Here is a 16,054-nt window from a genome sequence, read left to right on the forward strand (position 1 = left end):
CCAGCGTCCTTTGCGGCATTCGCACAGCCAGGACAGAGCACCTAGAGACTCTATGATAAATATTTGTTGAGCACCAACTGGGGCCAGGGCCTCATGCCTATCAGTCAGGGCCGTGGGAATGGCCCGGAGGTGTTGAGTGGAGTGGAGACAGATGCCACCATGTTTTGGCTCCAGTTGGCTTAGATTCTGCTATTGGGGTCTCAGGAGGGCTCCAGAGTCAGACAGGAGGTCCCCACCAAACCAAGCCACCTCCAGGGTCTCCCTGTCATCCCAAGTCCAACCCAAGGGAATTCCCACTGGGAAGCCTTCATGACCCTCTAGGCTCTGGCACCCAAGCCCCTTCTCCATGTTCTGCCATGCACGGCACCATCACCCAGGAATGACTCGGGCAGGGGATTCTTATCTGGGGTTGTCTGGAATCATCGTCTAAATCTTGCAGAAAGAGGGTTCCCCGAGTCCTTTGCTGACGCAGAGGAGAGAACTCTCCACTCACATAGTTTGGGAAGGGAAGGAATTCTCTCCCCACAAGTCCTTACTGAAGACCTTGGAGATCTGAGCCTGAGCTTCAAGGTACAGATGAAAGTCTAGTTTCCAAAAAATAGGCCATGTGTGTTCCCCCCACCCCACCCCAGGCTTGTCTCATCACCTCAGTGGAGACACCAGCATGCTCTGAAACTCCTCAGCCCCTGCCTGCTACAAGCTGGAGCAGGGCTTCCCCTCCTGGGAAAGGAGTTGCCCGTCTCAGGTCAACTGAGGAGGTCAACTGGGGCTAGGGAGGGCGCTGCTGTAACAGCAGGCACCCAGCACATCTTTGTAGAAGGAAGGGAAGGTGGGAGGCTCGGCCCTGCCACCTGGGAGGGGTGACATCATGGGACAAGCCCTGTGTGCTTGCTGGAGACCACTGGGAGCTGTGAGGAGGCTGAGTTCTGTTTCACCTCCCAACAGCTGCCACCATCACCCATGCCCCACCCTCACCCATGAGGAAGCCCCAGGAACCCCCAACCCCAAGGCAGAGGCTGAGGAAGCCGGGCGGACGCCCAGCACGCTGTGGAGCCATGCAGGGGAGCTTCAGAAAACACATCCCGACACAGGGGACCTCAAAGAGATCAAAATGCATTTAATGTGGTCTAGTCTCATCGCCTACGTCTTTAGATACGGCTATGTATTGAAAATAACATGAAAATTCTCCAGTTTCACCATTTAAAATAATTTGACATTCTTTGACCTCACGCAGGGCAGACACCCTGTACAGGGGCCTCCCAACAGTGGCTCCTCCCCGCCCCCCAGGACCCTCTGGGCGGGGACCAGGCAGCACAGCACCAGCAGAGGCTCAGGGGGCGGCCACCGTGCTCTGAGCAGCAGGCACAGGCTGCACACAGACACACACTCAAGTACACGGGTTCACATGGGCACACACACAGCCTCCTACACACAAGCCGGATGCACACGCTCACCTCCAGGTGCCTCATCCTGGAACACAAGCTCCGCTCAGGCGCAGACGTGCGTAATCAGGGCAGAGGGTCGGGGACCGTGGGGTTCAACTGTGCCAGTGCCCACCCTCATGGGTAGGTGCCCACCCTCACAGGAAACTTCCACACGGACACACCTGTGGGTAGACAGACACAAAACCACCTGCATACACACACACACGTATAGATCACATATCTGTATTACTAACCCAGTCATACACGTGAAGAGCCGAGTGTGCGTGTGTGCGCCACACATGTATGCATGCAGGCTCACACAGGCACATGCCTCCACACACACACTCCCCAGGGGCCAAGTCTTCCTCGCTCCTGGCTCGTCCCATCCGCCCTCCCGCTTCAAGTGCACTAAAGAGGGAGACTATTTTGGTCTTTAGCACAAGCAATAAATAAATAAATAAATACAGGGGAAGGAAGAAAGAGGGCAGGAGAATCAAGCATCTGCCTGCCTTTGGGGAGACGAGGTGCTGGGGCTGCTCTCCTGCAGGGTGGGGGCAGGGAGGCAAGGGCACAGACCTCCAAGAGGGCCAGGGGGTGGGCCTGGGTCCCCTGGACTCAACTCTGGGTCAGGGGAGTAGAAGGCTGGCTCACTGGCCCTGGAAGGGCACAGGCCCCTACACCAGCACCAAGTGACCAGGGTCACCACTGTCCCTCAGCATGGCCATCAGGGAGGTGAAGGGTCAAGCTCTCCGCTGCCAACTTCACCCCAGCACCCAGGGCTAAGGCTGAGAAAGCCCCTCAGGCTTCGGGGCCAGGCCTGGGAGCAGGAACCGGCTGAGGCACCCCCCGCAGACCCCGAGAGGAAAGAGCTGTCTCGACGGAATCTTCTATGCCAGAAATGAGTGTGGGGCTGAAGCTGGGGCAGGATGCTGAGTCGGGCCTACTCCAGGGTGTAGGGGTCAGGTGTCTTCACTTCCATGGCCCCAGACCTCGGGCTGAGTCTTCAGCCGCTGAGGAGCGGAGGAGGTGGAGGGAAGAGGCAGACGTCCCCACCCCAGGCCCCCGGCCTCTCTCTGCCTCCCGCACCCCAGCTGCTCACTGCATGACCCCCTCTGCTCTCTGCCTCAGCTTCCCCACTTGGGCCAGAGTCCTTGGTGCCTTCTGGCTCTGAGCTGTCTCCGGGGCAGAGTTGGAGCAAGAGACACATCCTTTCTGATTACCAGCTTCTGGAGAGGTCTGACTAGAGAGCAGTTTTTCTCCGCGGTCCTGGGAAGGGCCTGGCTCCATCACGGACCTGACCCAACCAGCTACCATGAACAGCGGTGACAAGGGGACCCCAAACCTCTTTGTGATGAGGGTGCCACAGTGCCTCGACCTGGGGAAGGGTGGTGGAGGAGCGACCCTGGAAGCCTCGGCAGGAATTCTGTTCCGTGGCTGGTTTCTGATTCAGCTTTGAATGGGCGTGGCACTCCCCGGTCATCCCAGTTGATGGGAGGGGGTGATGATTCCTCTCCTTTCCTAAGATCTTTCCTCTGCCATTCAGCGCTGACCAGGGCCTGGCTGTGCCCTGCCTGGACTCCGCTGTGCTGCCCCAGGTGAGGGAGGGACACGACGTGGTCCTATGGCAGGCAGACCTGGTCCCTGCCACCTTCACAAGGCAGACAGAGGGGCTGGAGGAAATTCAGCAGTGGAGGTATGGGCGGGGAGGGGTGGGACAGGGTTGGGGAGACGAGCGAGCCCAGAAAGAACAGGACAACCCGGAGTCTCTAAGGCACGACTCACACTGTGGGCCCGGTGGGGACAGGGCTGCCAGCTTCCTCCTAGCCTGGGATCCCGACTTCCCTTCCAAGGAGCCATCCCGGCCTATGGCTCCTAACCACCCCTCGCTGTGGAAGGGGTGGAGGCCTGGACAGAAACGGAGAGAGAAGCAAAACAGGAAAATCGAGGGTCGGGGGAGGAACCCTCGAAGGTAGGTCCCATGCCTGGCCCTGAGACGCATCTCTAAGGTACAAAGTCAAACTCTAAAAGCTCAAACCAGTTTCTTCCCAGCCCCCACCCACCACCCCAATGACAGTAGAAAGCTTTTATTATGATCATTAACATGGTCTTGATTTTTCTATCACAAACAGAGCCTAGCTGGTTCGTGAGCTCGACGAAGTGCGGTCCCAGAGCACCCTGCTTGCCCAGGGACTGCGGTGCCCACACACACAGGGAGAGGCCAGTCCCACCTCGGGGAACCCTCTGGAGCCTCCAGCCAGCTGCTGCATCCTGGCAGACCCATGGAATTCTAATTGTTCTTTTTGCCCCCTATGAATTAAAAAATTTTTTTCAATTGCATGGTAATTTTTTTTTTTTTTTTTGTAAACAGTCTCACCCAAGCTAAGGTCGAGAAAGCTGAAACCCGGTGTTTCTCCCCAAGTTAAAAACCAGCAAGGAGCACCGCAGCCGGATAGCCTTGGACAGCAGAGGCTGGGCCCACCGTTGAGCTGAGCTGCTTCCCCGCAGGCTGCAGCTCCATCTTCAGGCAGGAGCCCTGGCCCCCGTGGCCTGGCCCCCCAGGAGCCCACTTCTTTGCCCTGAGCCTGCGATAGCCTCTGAGGCCGGGGGCTGCAGCTCTGGCTGCCCCCTCTCCGGCCAACCTTCTGAGGCTGTTGCAAAGAAACATAAAACGACTAAAACGCTACTGAGTCTGCAACCCAGGGCACCGGGCCCGTTCTGCTCAAACCCGGGGCCCCTGAGCGATGGCGGGGCCTCTCCCCGGCTGGGGGTGGATGCTGCATGTTGGCCAAGGCTGGCTCAGATCTCTGACTCCCTTCTGTAGGGCCGCTGCTCCAGGGCCCCGCTGCCAGCCTGGAGTCTGTCAAAGTCATGCCTGGCCTGGGGGCTGAGGCCGTTCCGGCTTCGGCCGTCCTGGTCTCCGTCCGCCTCATCCTCCTCGTCACGGCTCAGGAAGGCCAGTTCGTTCTCGTAGCAGAAGGAGTTGGCACTGGGCAGCAGGAACTTATTCTCCACCAGATCCTTCGCGCTACAGCGAGGCGTAGAGGGCACCTCATAGGTCTTGTGGAAGTGCGAGTAGTCGATCTTGTACTGGTTCTTCTCCTCAAAGAGCACGGGCTCGAAGCGGTGGCCCCACAGGATCTCGTTGGCCAGGTAGGAGCTGCGGGCCTGGGTGGTCATGGCTGTGGCCTCCACCATGCCTTCCAGGATGACCACTATCTCAAAGTCGTCTGTCTCCAGGTCCTGCCGGCTGATGCCGAACAGCGGGCTGGCCTCGTCAATCTCGTGCAGGATGGTGATGGGTGACACGAGAAAGATGCGGTCCAGGCCCTTGTCGAAGCCCACATCGATGTCGATCTGGTCCAGCGGGATGTACTCGCCCTCCTCGGTGACCCGCGGCTTGATGAGCTGCGCGCGCACATGGGCCTCCACGATGTGGCTCTTGCGCAGGTTGCCCACGCGCCACATGAGGCAGAGCTTACCGTCACGCAGGGCCACCACGGCGTTGTGGCTGAACAGCAGCGTCTGCGCCCGCTTCTTGGGCCTCGCCATCTTGGCCATGATGGCACCGATCATGAAGGAGTCGATGATGCAGCCCACAATGGACTGGGCCACCACCATGAAGACGGCCACCGGGCACTCCTCCGTCACACAGCGCAGCCCGTAGCCAATGGTGGTCTGCGTCTCGATGGAGAAGAGGAAGGCCGCCATGAAGCCATGCACCTGCATCACACAGGGCGTGCGGCCGCGGCCCTCGGCCGGCTCCAGGTCACCATGTACCACAGCGATGACCCAGAAGATGACGCCGAACAGCAGCCAGGAGGCGAGGAAGGCCAGCGAGAAGATGAGCAGCATGTAGCGCCAGCGGATGTCCACACAGGTGGTGAACATGTCAGCCAGGTAGCGTTGTGACTTCTCGTCCATGTTGGCGAACTCAATGTTGCACTGGCCGTTCTTCTTGACGAAGCGGTTGCGGCACCTGCGCCGCGTGTGCACCTTGCCGTTGCCGAAGCCGTTGGCGCCTGACATGGTGACCAGGTGCAGCCCGTCCTCCTCCGATGACACGATGCTGTAGGGGTTGGCCCGGCTGGCCGCGGTCATCCCGGGGGTTGGAGGACTCTGGCTTGCCCCCAGGCTACCTCCAGGCAGAGCGGCTCCTGCAACAGAGAGGAGAGCATGTCTGGCTGGGCTGGTGGCTCCAGGCTCCTCCACTCCCATCCCAGGGCCCCCAGACATGACTGGAGGACACTTCCACCCTGATTGACCCATGAGTGCTCTGGTCTTGCCTAAGCCAGCTCCCCACTCCACCTTCCCAGTGCAAGTGGCCACCCTCTTTGTCCCCCCAGCAACTCCAGCCAGAAACCTCAGCCCCACACCTTACTCCCACACTGAGGGCTCTGAAGAGTCTATTTAGGATCCGACCCTTTCTGCCACCCTCAAGGCCTGAATCTCACCAGTGCCTGCCCAGCCAGTTCGGGGGACACCATGCCAGCCTCTCTGCCTCTACCCGTGGCCCCCCAGTCTCCATGCCAGCCATGGAGAGCCTATGGAAGCTGAGTCGGTGCCTGTCCCTCCCCTGCTCAATGCCAGAGGCTCCCCAGGACATGCAGGACCTGCACAGGGAAGCCCCTGACCCCTCAGACCTCACCTCCCAGCCTCCTCCAGCAGATTCCCCTTCCAACCGCAGCCCCTGGCCCCAGGCTGTGACTCAAATCCACCCTGGACACCCTCCCCCAAGACATCATGGCACTGCCTCACCACCTTGGCACCAGAGGTCTCCCTGTGCCCCAGGTAGACCCATGTCCCATCCCCGCTATAGCCACCGCACTGCCCTTTCTGAGGGCACAATGGTGGCAGCAATAACAATGTAGCCGGGGGCACTCACCCATCAACCCCACCCTGAGACCACCACTCCCCAAGGGCGGCACGTTTTCTTTTTCTTTTCTTCTTCTTTGTTTTTTTTAAGACTGAGTCTTGCTCTTGTCACCCAGGCTGGAATGCAATGGTGCGATTTCAGCTCACTGCAACCTCCGCCTCCTGGGTTCAAGCGATTCTCTTGCCTCAGCTTCCTGAGCAGCTGGGATTACAGGCGTGCGCCACCATATCCAGTTAATTTTTGTATTTTAAGTAGAGACGGGGTTTCACCATGTTGGCCAGGCTGGTCTCGAACTCCTGACCTCAGGCGATCCACCTGCCTCAACCTCCCAAAGTGCCGGGATTACAGGTGTGAGATGTTTTCTATTTTGCTTCCTGTTGTCCCTCCTAGGGCCTAGAATGGGGCCTGCCACCCCTGTCACCACCCACTTTGAATACCCCAAGCTGGGTCCCACCACCCTCCTGATACCCACACGCCCCAACCTACAGTGTCCACCCACATGCCATGCTTGCAGCCTCTTGATCACCAGCAGTGCCAAGGAGGGTCAGATCTGGCACCCAGACATGGGCGCTCCCTGGCTGACCTCAGTTGAGGGCCCTCCCCAGCCCCTGCTTCCCATGTCTCTAAGGAAGATTGCAAGGCTACCACCCTGGCATCTGGGCAGTGTTCAGGGGTGTCACCTGTTCCCAGGACCGCCCTCAGCTCACTGCAGGCAGCGCCTGGCTCCAGGCCAGCCTACTGCACATTCAGGCACCCCAAGACAGGCCCTGCAGCAGGGCATCCATGCCAGCCAGAACAAAGCCTGCTCTCAGCCACCGACGTGTCCACACCCAGGACACACAGGCTGCACTGCCCCCACTAAAGGCCCCACACTGGCCTATCAGTGACAGGCTAGGGCATCTGCAAGCTAGGGGCTACGGCACCGCCTGGCCCGCAGCCGCATCTGGATGGCCGCCTGCCTCGGCTAGGCTAGGCTGGAAGCAGGGAGACCTGGGCCTTCCAGCACTAGCCCCACACTGAGAAGCTGGACAGGCCCACCCTTCCCCGCTCACGGGGACCCAGCACCCCCAGTCCCAGTCCAGTCACACCATGACCTCAGAGCTAGACAGAGCCTTGCCCCTTGCATACCTACAGCCACGTTACTCAGTTACGAAGACACTGAGGCCCCAAGAGAAGGTCCTAGGGGGCTGGGACCACTGTGGACCGGGTGCTGCACACAGCCTTCTGCTGGCCTCTCAAGCCCTCCAGGGAGGGGTGGGCCACCCTGCTTTACAAACAAGGACCTGGAGGCCCAGAAGGCAGAATGGCCTTGCCCCAGTCCCACAGGCAGGAGGCAGCAATCCTAGGATTCAGCCCCGGTCTGGGTGACCCAGCTTCTGGCCACGCCCACACTAGTCCCGGCCTCAGAGCGGGCGCGGCCTCTGGCCTCTGCTCCAAACACCTGAGCAACAGGTGACGGTGGAGCCGCCTGCCCAGCCAGGCTGTAGAACACTCCCGAGGGCTGCACCGGTTGCTGAGCCCCGAGCTGGCCGGTCCGAGCAGCACACAGCAACTGCCACCTGAGAGAGATCCAGGGAGAGCAGGCGGGGTCCTGAGTGCCTCGGGGAGCAGACCCATCAGGGGCTGCTCTCAGATCATCCTCTCAACAACCCGGGGGTGCAGGTTCAGAGAGGTTAAGTGACTCCCCCCAGGTCACACAGCCATTAAGCAGGACAGCTGAGATTTAAACCACCTCTAGCGCAGTCTCCCACCATGGGCCCCCAAGCTCTGCAGCGGGCACCTCTCCTCACTCTGCCGTCCTCCCCCAACACCGCTGCAGCTGACCACCTCACCATGACGCTGAGGAGCTGGGACGCAGGGCCGGAATGGTGGACACTGCTTCTGCCTGGGCCAGGAGGTGGGGAGCCGGTGGCAGGGGGGACCCCTGAGGCTCTGCTGGGAAGGGGGCTCAGACCCAGATTCCTGGGAGGCAGCCAGGGCTGGGGCACTCAGACGCCGGCGTGAGGCCACCAGCTGACAGGGGCTGGATTTGTGTGGCCCAGGGGCCTTGAGGGACTTCCAGCGGGTCATGGTTGCTCCAGCCCCTGCTCGGAGCAGCTCAAAGCCTGCAAGGAACAGAATCAGAAGAATCAAAGGCCAGAGAGCCCGGTCTGCACGTGCTCCCAGCAGCTGGCGGCCTCGAAACTGGCCAGCTACCAGACTGGTGAGGGTGCTGCCACAGCTCCTGGCATCTCTGCCAGGGCTGGGCACCCTGGACCTGCCCAGACGGTGTCGCGCAGGCCTGGAAACCCCCACTTCTGTTGACATTCCTCTCCGTGTGGTTTTACCACACAGAGACCATCAACAAGGTCAAGTTCACGCCCCACTCCCTCATTTCCCAGAGCCAAAAACTAGCAGACACCTGTCCCAGGACCCTGGAAACTGAGCAGAAGAGAGAGTTGAAGCCCAGAATGTCAGTCCTCAGCCTCACACAGCCCTGCTCTGCCGTGTGTGCATGTGTGAGAGAGACAGAGACCCTCTCCGGGGGTGCTGGGAGCTCCCCTCACTGGGTACTTGGTGAATCCAGCACCGTGAAGACAGACCCAGAAGGGGACCCTGGCATAGTAACCCCAGCACCACAAGTTAGACAATGTCCCAAGAACACTCCTGCATAAACACAGGCGTGGCAAGAAGTTACACAACCATGCGGCCTTTAAGGACGCAATTTAAAAAATATAGGACAATATCCTCCACCAGGGACACACAGGCCTTTTTGGCTCCTGCTCAATGGGGTGCATATGGTGAAATCAGACAAGACATGAAATCAGAGAATTTGTTTTGCTGCAAGAGGGCTTTTAGCAAGCAAGGAGGCCGGCTCCCCATTTCACAGATGGGAGAACCAAGTCCAAAAGAGAAAAAGAGACTTGTCCCAGGTCACAAAGGAATTCGAGGGCCGGGACAAGGTGCTTACTCCTAAAATTAGGATTGTCTTTCGCAGACACCCAGGTTGGCCTTCCAGGGTCCCAGGGTCGCTGGGAGGGGAATGGGAGAGGGGTGCTGGGGTACACTACCTGAGCTAGACAAGGCGGTTTCAACACCAAGGGGCAGTGAAGCAAACCCAGCAGGCAGAAAGCAGGCAGTGGGGAGAGAGCACGGGCCCGGCAGACCCCCGGAGATCCCTGCTTTTCTGCTGGCCACGGTGCCTACAGACGCAGCCTCCCCAGCGACCAGTCCACTTGAAGAATGGACCAGGGCTTGGGCTGGGAGCTTTTAGAGAGGATGCCAGACGGCAGCTGCCATGTGACCTAAGGGTAGGGTCCAGGAGTCACCGGGAGGTGCTTCCGGATGGAGCTGGATGCCCCATGCCCACTGCCCTGAGGCCCTGGGCTTCTCAGGTTTCGGTGACATCCGGGAGGAGCCCAGGGCAAGGCCTGGACTCACATTCCCAGACACCAAGAAAACACTGACCGGAAGGGAGAGTGCAGGGGCCTGCACCACCCAGGCTAAGACATAGGGACTCAGAGCGGGAGGCGCCAACAGCCCCCATCCCCCACGCAGAGACTATTCAGCTAGCTGGGGCGCCTCCCGAGGCACGAGCACAGCACTCAGTATCTATCAAGTGCTTACTATCTGCCAGGTGCTCTTCTAAGAGCTTTAATAAACTGATTCATTTACTCCCTACCATCACGCTGTAACTAGTATCCCCATTTTCCAGATGAGCAGACGGAAGCTCAGAAAGACTGAGTCACTGTGAGGGTCACACAGCCTTTCAGGAGTGAAGCTTCCAGACTAGGCTGTGAGGGCAAAACCAGTGCCCCACAACACCAACACTGGAGGCCTGACTGTGTGCGTGGCACTGCAATCCTTTTGGTCCCAAGCCCCTGCAATCCCAGGTGGTAATGAGACGTAGACTGCCGCAAATCAGCACTCAAAAGCACAGGTTCAAGGGCCCTCACCAGTACTCCGACCCACGGCCATTCACCCTCATTCGGAGACGTGGCACTCAACCTCATGATCGAGCCTCACCGTTGGAAGACCCCTCAGAGATCACTCCGGGCACGGAAGGCTGGCACACGCCCCCCGCCCAAGGTGCCTGCTCCAGCCTTGCCCAGGCAAGCACCATCCCTCAGCCACAGAGCTTCATCCACTGCATCCAGGGCAGCTCAGAATCTCTCCTAATCCAGTCACCATTCATCAGATGCAGCACAGGGGCCTGGAAAGCCCAGCCCTTCCTTTGCAGATGGGGAGACTGAGGCTCTGAGCCAGTGAGAGGCAGCGCTGGCTGCAGGGTTTGGGGCTCTCCCTCATGTCAGGCCCTGCCTAGGGTGTAGGATCACATGGAGGCTAGGCTGGGCACAGGCAGCCAGGAGGGGCACTCCTGGGGGGCACTGCCAGTGTCAGGAGTGGGGGGCAAAGACGTGCTGGGCGCCCTGGGGGCAGTGAGGAAGCTTGGCTGGATGGGGGAGAGCCCAGGCTGATGTGGAAGGGAGAGGGAGAGTTGGGGGTTGCATTCCTAAGTCTCATAATCTTAGAGGAAGATGATGACCTCTTGCACCCAATCCCCTTTCCAGGCCAAACTTCCCCACCAGAGACTCAGCTGGCCTCTGTCCACCAAGCTAACCCATGGCCCACAAACATTTGGGTCCAATGCCATGCTGGCTTCCCATGCCAAATGCAGGCTAGGCCTGAGGAGAGAGGTAGCAGCAACACATCACTGTGTGTGGGGCATGGGGTGGGGGGTGCCCCGCTGGTATCTCAGGCCCTTGCCACCTCAGGCCCACCTGTCTCAATTCCTACACCAACCACAGTGCTTCTCTGCCCAAAAGCTGTCTCTAGCCACGGGCACGCTCTGCCATTCAGAGGGCAGGCTGGGGAGCTGATGCTGCCAGGACAGCTTTTGGTCAGTGACTGACGGGAGCAGGTGGCTGGGCCCCGGCGAGTTGCCCCTGGGAGGGGCACCACTTCCCTGGCCTCCCCATTGGGACTGGGCTCCAGTGCCCCAGCAGTAACTGTATCAATGACATGCCCTTTATTACCTCCTTCTCTTTCTCACCTCATTTCCTTACTCCTGAGATCACCTCCCAGGAAACTACTTGCGCTGGAACCTTTGTCTCCTGGGCCTTCCTCATAGGGTCTCTGGTAGCCTCTCCACAGCAAAGGCTCCTTAACCCTGGCATCCCCTCCTGGATGCCCCAGACATCAATTCTCCTCCTCCTCCTCCCCTGACCCCCTTTAGGATCCTCTAGCACTGGGCTTTTCCCGTTCAGGCCAGAAGCTACTTCCCACCTCGTGTGAGAGTTGATCTTGCCCAGGCCCTTCTCTGACCAAGCTCAGAGGCCCAGAGAGGCTGATGCAGGTACTAGCAAAGAGGGGCACCCAGGAAATGCTCCCCAGCCAGATGAAGGGTGAAGGACTAAGCGGCTGAATGGGATGGATGAGGAGATGGGTGGAATAGTGATTGAATTAACAGGTGGGTGGTCGGGCAGATGGGTGGATAAATTGGGTTGACAGATGGGTGGGTGGACAATAGGGGTGACCAGATAGATGGACTGGCTAGGTGGGTGGAAGGGTGAGTGGATGGATGGTTGAGCAGATGAATTGGGTGAGGGAATGGGTGAGGAATGGATGGCATGGGCAAGGGAATGGGTGGAGGGGTGGAGGCATGGCTGGGTGGATGGAAGGCTGAGCAGATAAATGGGTGGGGGAATGGGTGATGAATGGATGGCATGGTGGGTGGAGGGGTGAAGGATGTGCAGATGAGAGTCTGGTGGAAGGAATGCTTAGATGCACAGGAGCACATCAATGACTTCACTCTTACCTCTTGAGTTCTATCTTCTACGTAATGGTGCTGAGTGGGCAAGGTACTGTCTTCAAGGCTGAATTAGTAGTGGCTGCCATTTCCCAGGCACCAGCTAGAGAGGATCCAGTCACTAGAACACCCTAAAGTTAACAGAGTAAAGTCAAGTTACTGCAGGAGGGGCTGCTCTTCTCAGAGGGGCTCACAAGTAAGACATAACCACATGAACCCACATTTCTGCTCACTTCCCCGGGGCTCCGCAGGAGGTGGAAGAGCCTCTGGCCTGCTCCTTTGATGCCCCACACCTTCACAGCATAGCAACTATCCAGAACCAGAGAAGGGCAGAACAAGATGGGGTGTCAGAGAAAAATAACAGCTGACAATTATTGTGTGCCTATTGCATGCCAGACACTATAGTAGGCAGTTTACATACATCATCTCACATAATCCTCACAATCCTACAAGGTTGGAACTATTGTTGTTACTATTCCAGAGAAGTAGGTAATGTGGTAATTCTCCTACTGTCACAAAGGAATTCAGGCCCTCAGCCTGTATTCCTAGCCACCACCTGCAGAACCTTCCCAATACCAACCTTGGAGCCAGTTGTGAATAGCTGGGTAGGTGAATGAATGAACAGATGGATGGATGGATGATGGATGGGTGGGTGGATAAATGAATGCAAGGATGAATGGGTAGGTGGATGGATAAATGCATGGGTGGGTAGATGGATGAATGAATATATGGGTGGGTGGATGGATGGATGGGTGAATAAGTGGTTGGGTGTGAGGGTGGATGGCTGGATGGAGGAAAGAATGGATGAGTGGATGAATGGGTGAATGGATGAGTGGATGAATGGATAATAGGATGGATGGATGGATGGATGGGTAAGTGTGAAAGTAGATGATTGGATGGATGGATGAGTGGAAGGGTAGATGGGTGGGTGACTGAGTGGATGGGTAGATGAATGAATGGAGGGATAGATGGGTGAATGTGTAGATGGATGGATGGATGGATGAATGGATGGATGAGTGGATAGATGGGTAATAGCTGGGTGGATGGATGGATAGATGAATGGGATGGATGGATGGATGGATGGATGGATGATTGGGTGGATGGATGGGTGAGTGAATGAATGGATGGGTAAGTGGAGAAGTGAATGGATAGAGGGATGGCTGGCTGGATGGGTGGGTATATGGGTGAGTGGGTGGATGAACAGATTAATGGATGAATGGGTGATGGGTGCATGGATGGATGGATTTTTGGGTGATGGATGGGTGGAGTGGATGAGTGTATGGGTGGATGGATGGACAGGTGGATGAGTGTATGGGTGGGTAGAGAAATGAATGGATAGAGGGATGGACGGATAGATGGGTGAATGGATGGGTGGGTGGATGGATAGATGGGTGAATGAATGGGTGGGCAGATAGGTGGGTAGATGGATAGATGGATGGGTGGATAGATGGATAGATGGATGGGTGGATGGGTGCATAGGTGTGAGGGTGGGTGATGAGTGGGTAGATGGATGGATAGGGTGTTTGGGCGAGTGGGATAGATGACTTGATGGATGAGCAGGTGGGCACATGGCTAACTACATGAATGGGCACACATCAGTAATTTGCCAGAGACTTGCCTTGGGTGCACACACATCCTGCATGGTCCCTGCAATCCCCAAGATGCAATTTCCCCACCTGCCAAAAGGGGTACCCTGCCTTCCTATCCAGTGTGCTGTGAGAATCAGAGAAGAGGATGGTGGGAAGGGGCTCTGAGGATCTCCAAGGTAAGCCACGTGACATGCAGCTCACCTCCCCACCACCCAGCCAGGGAATTCATGGGGCCTGCCCTTTCCAAGGTTACAGCCAAGGCTGGTTTGTCACACTGGTTTTTCTGGCTGGGATTAAGCAAACTGTTGGTGAGTCATCCCCACCTCATCAGCCTCCTGGGACAGGTGACAGTGGTTTAGAGGCACATAGACCTAGATTCAAATCCAAGCTCTGCCCCTCATAAGTTGTGTGACCTTGGGTGAGTCACTTCTCCTCTCTCAGCTTGTTCTGAAAGGGGATGGCCTGCCTGGTCTCTAGTGGCCCTTCAGTCCCTCTTCACCCTCCAAGTCCCCCAGTCCCCAGCCCCTGCGTCCCCCTCCCTCATCATCCTGGGAGCAGATGCCACAGGCCCGCACTTTGCCTCTCTCAGTCATTCCACTCTCAAAACTGATGGGGACACAGAGGTTCAGAGATGGATGGGTGGATGGACGGACAGGTGGATGAGCTGCAGAGGTTCAGAGAGGTTCCGTCACAAGCCAACGTCACACAGCTGGGAACCTCCATGGCAGGGACTTGGGTCCATGCCCTTCCTCGAGTGGGCCAACACTGTGCCTGGCCCTGCATACTCGGCAGCTGGCTGCAGTCATCCCGACACTCACAGCCCTGCCTTGGAGAGGGACAATTCTCCCCTCTGGGCAGATAGGGAAACTGAGGCTGAGAGAAGCTAAGTCACCTGCCCAGTCACCTGGAGCTGGAACTCTGAGCAGTGAAGGTAGATGTTGCCACAGGGCCATGGGAAGCCAGGCAGGGGTGGGGGCCAGAAGTGTGGGGAGCAGCCTCTCCCCACATCCTGCTGGTCACCTGGCCTGTACCAGGCTCTCCCAACCTCGTCCCTCACTCCCTACGACCTGGAAGGGGCATTCTCCCGACCACAAGTCCAGCTGGATTTGTTCTTATCTAGGAGGAAGGCAAAATTAGCTCTACTCTACACAGTGGGTACTGAGACATGGGACAGAGAAGCGACTTGCCTGAAGCCACAGGGCAGGGCAGGACCCTATAAACAGGAGCCAGCCTTCCAGACGCCCCGGCCAGAGCTGCCACCACCTGCAGGGGCCACGGCAGCCGCCACGTGAGCTCACCCCGCCAAGTGTAAGTCCCACTAATGTTTCCCGGGGTTATGGTCACAATCCTGGATGGGGAGGGCACTGCTTCCCCATGACCATGACTGAGGGCCAACAGGCCGGGCTGGCCCACAGCCTCCCGCAGGGAAGGGCAGGGCCTGGGCTGAGGCTGGGGCTGAAACTGCCCACGGAACAGGGCAAGGCACTTCCCCTTCCTGAGGCTCAGCTTCCCCTGAAAAACGAGGTTGGTGACGCCTGCCAGGCCTCCCAGAGGATGTGCCATGAAATTGAAGGCGGTGACGAAGGTGCAGGCCAGGCACTGGGCCTGGTCCCAGCGGGTCTCTGGGAGGTGGCAGCTGTCACCCTCCCTGGAGGGGTCTGGCGGCCCCCCCAGCTCACTGGGGCCTGAGACTCCTCATCTGCAAAATGAGGAGACCCCACACACCTCAGGAGACTGTCCTGAGGGTAAGCCATGCCCTGGCTTCGGTGTCTGGCCCGCGGAGACTGTGCAGCCGTGTGGGTCCTGCAGGTGTTCACTGTGACGGGTGTTCCTGACACCACGCGGGCACCGAGAGCAGAAACAGGCTTCCCAACCGGAAGGAAAGCTGGCTGTGCCCAAGCCTCCCTGTGGCCTGCTGGATGTCCTCAGAAACCCCCCGGGCCCGCAAGGAACCACAAGACACACAAGCCCCCAGGGCAGGATCTACCTCGCTGTTCGATGCCCAAGATGTGCCTGGACCACAGAGGATGCTCAGAAAGTGGAAGCCGCAGGAACCTTGAGTGACACTGACCCCTTAGGCCCCTCACATTCTTTGGCATAAAGATGGGGGCTGGACATATCGACCCCAAGAAGAAGCTGCACCAAGTGGCCAGAAAAGGCAGATGTCCACCCTTGAGCCCTGAGGTGAGGCCGGGTGAGAAGATTCTGGCCCCACAGGGTGGACAACAGTCACACCAAACACCAGGGAATGTTTCTGACGGTATTTTTATCTTGAACACATCCTTCTTCACAGAGGGTGGGGGCAGGAGGGAGAGAGGATGTCCTTGGCCCCAGGCCCCTGGGAGAAGCAGAGAGCAGAGGCCCCGCAGCAGCGCCCTCT

The 16,054-nt window shown here is 58.2% G+C and overlaps 1 protein-coding gene across 1 annotated transcript; it reads right to left on the reverse strand.

Moving 5' to 3' along the window:
- Positions 1-2,584: 2,584 nt before the first annotated feature.
- Positions 2,585-15,591, reverse strand: KCNJ12 (potassium channel, inwardly rectifying subfamily J, member 12). Its single transcript, XM_012001166.1, has 3 exons — positions 15,400-15,591; positions 12,095-12,216; positions 2,585-5,578 (listed from the first exon to the last, which is right to left on the reverse strand). Exon 3 carries the CDS (start codon positions 5,520-5,522, stop codon positions 4,221-4,223), a length of 1,302 nt encoding a protein of 433 aa, XP_011856556.1. The 5' UTR covers positions 5,523-5,578; positions 12,095-12,216; positions 15,400-15,591; the 3' UTR covers positions 2,585-4,220.
- Positions 15,592-16,054: the final 463 nt, after the last annotated feature.

This window comes from Mandrillus leucophaeus, unplaced genomic scaffold (genome assembly GCF_000951045.1).
Source record: "Mandrillus leucophaeus isolate KB7577 unplaced genomic scaffold, Mleu.le_1.0 Scaffold651, whole genome shotgun sequence".
NCBI lineage: Eukaryota > Metazoa > Chordata > Mammalia > Primates > Cercopithecidae > Mandrillus > Mandrillus leucophaeus.

Coding starts and splice junctions, on each gene's coding strand:
- KCNJ12 (XM_012001166.1), bottom strand. CDS start 5,522: ATGACCGCGGCCAGCCGGGCCAACCCCTACAGCATCGTGTCATCGGAG.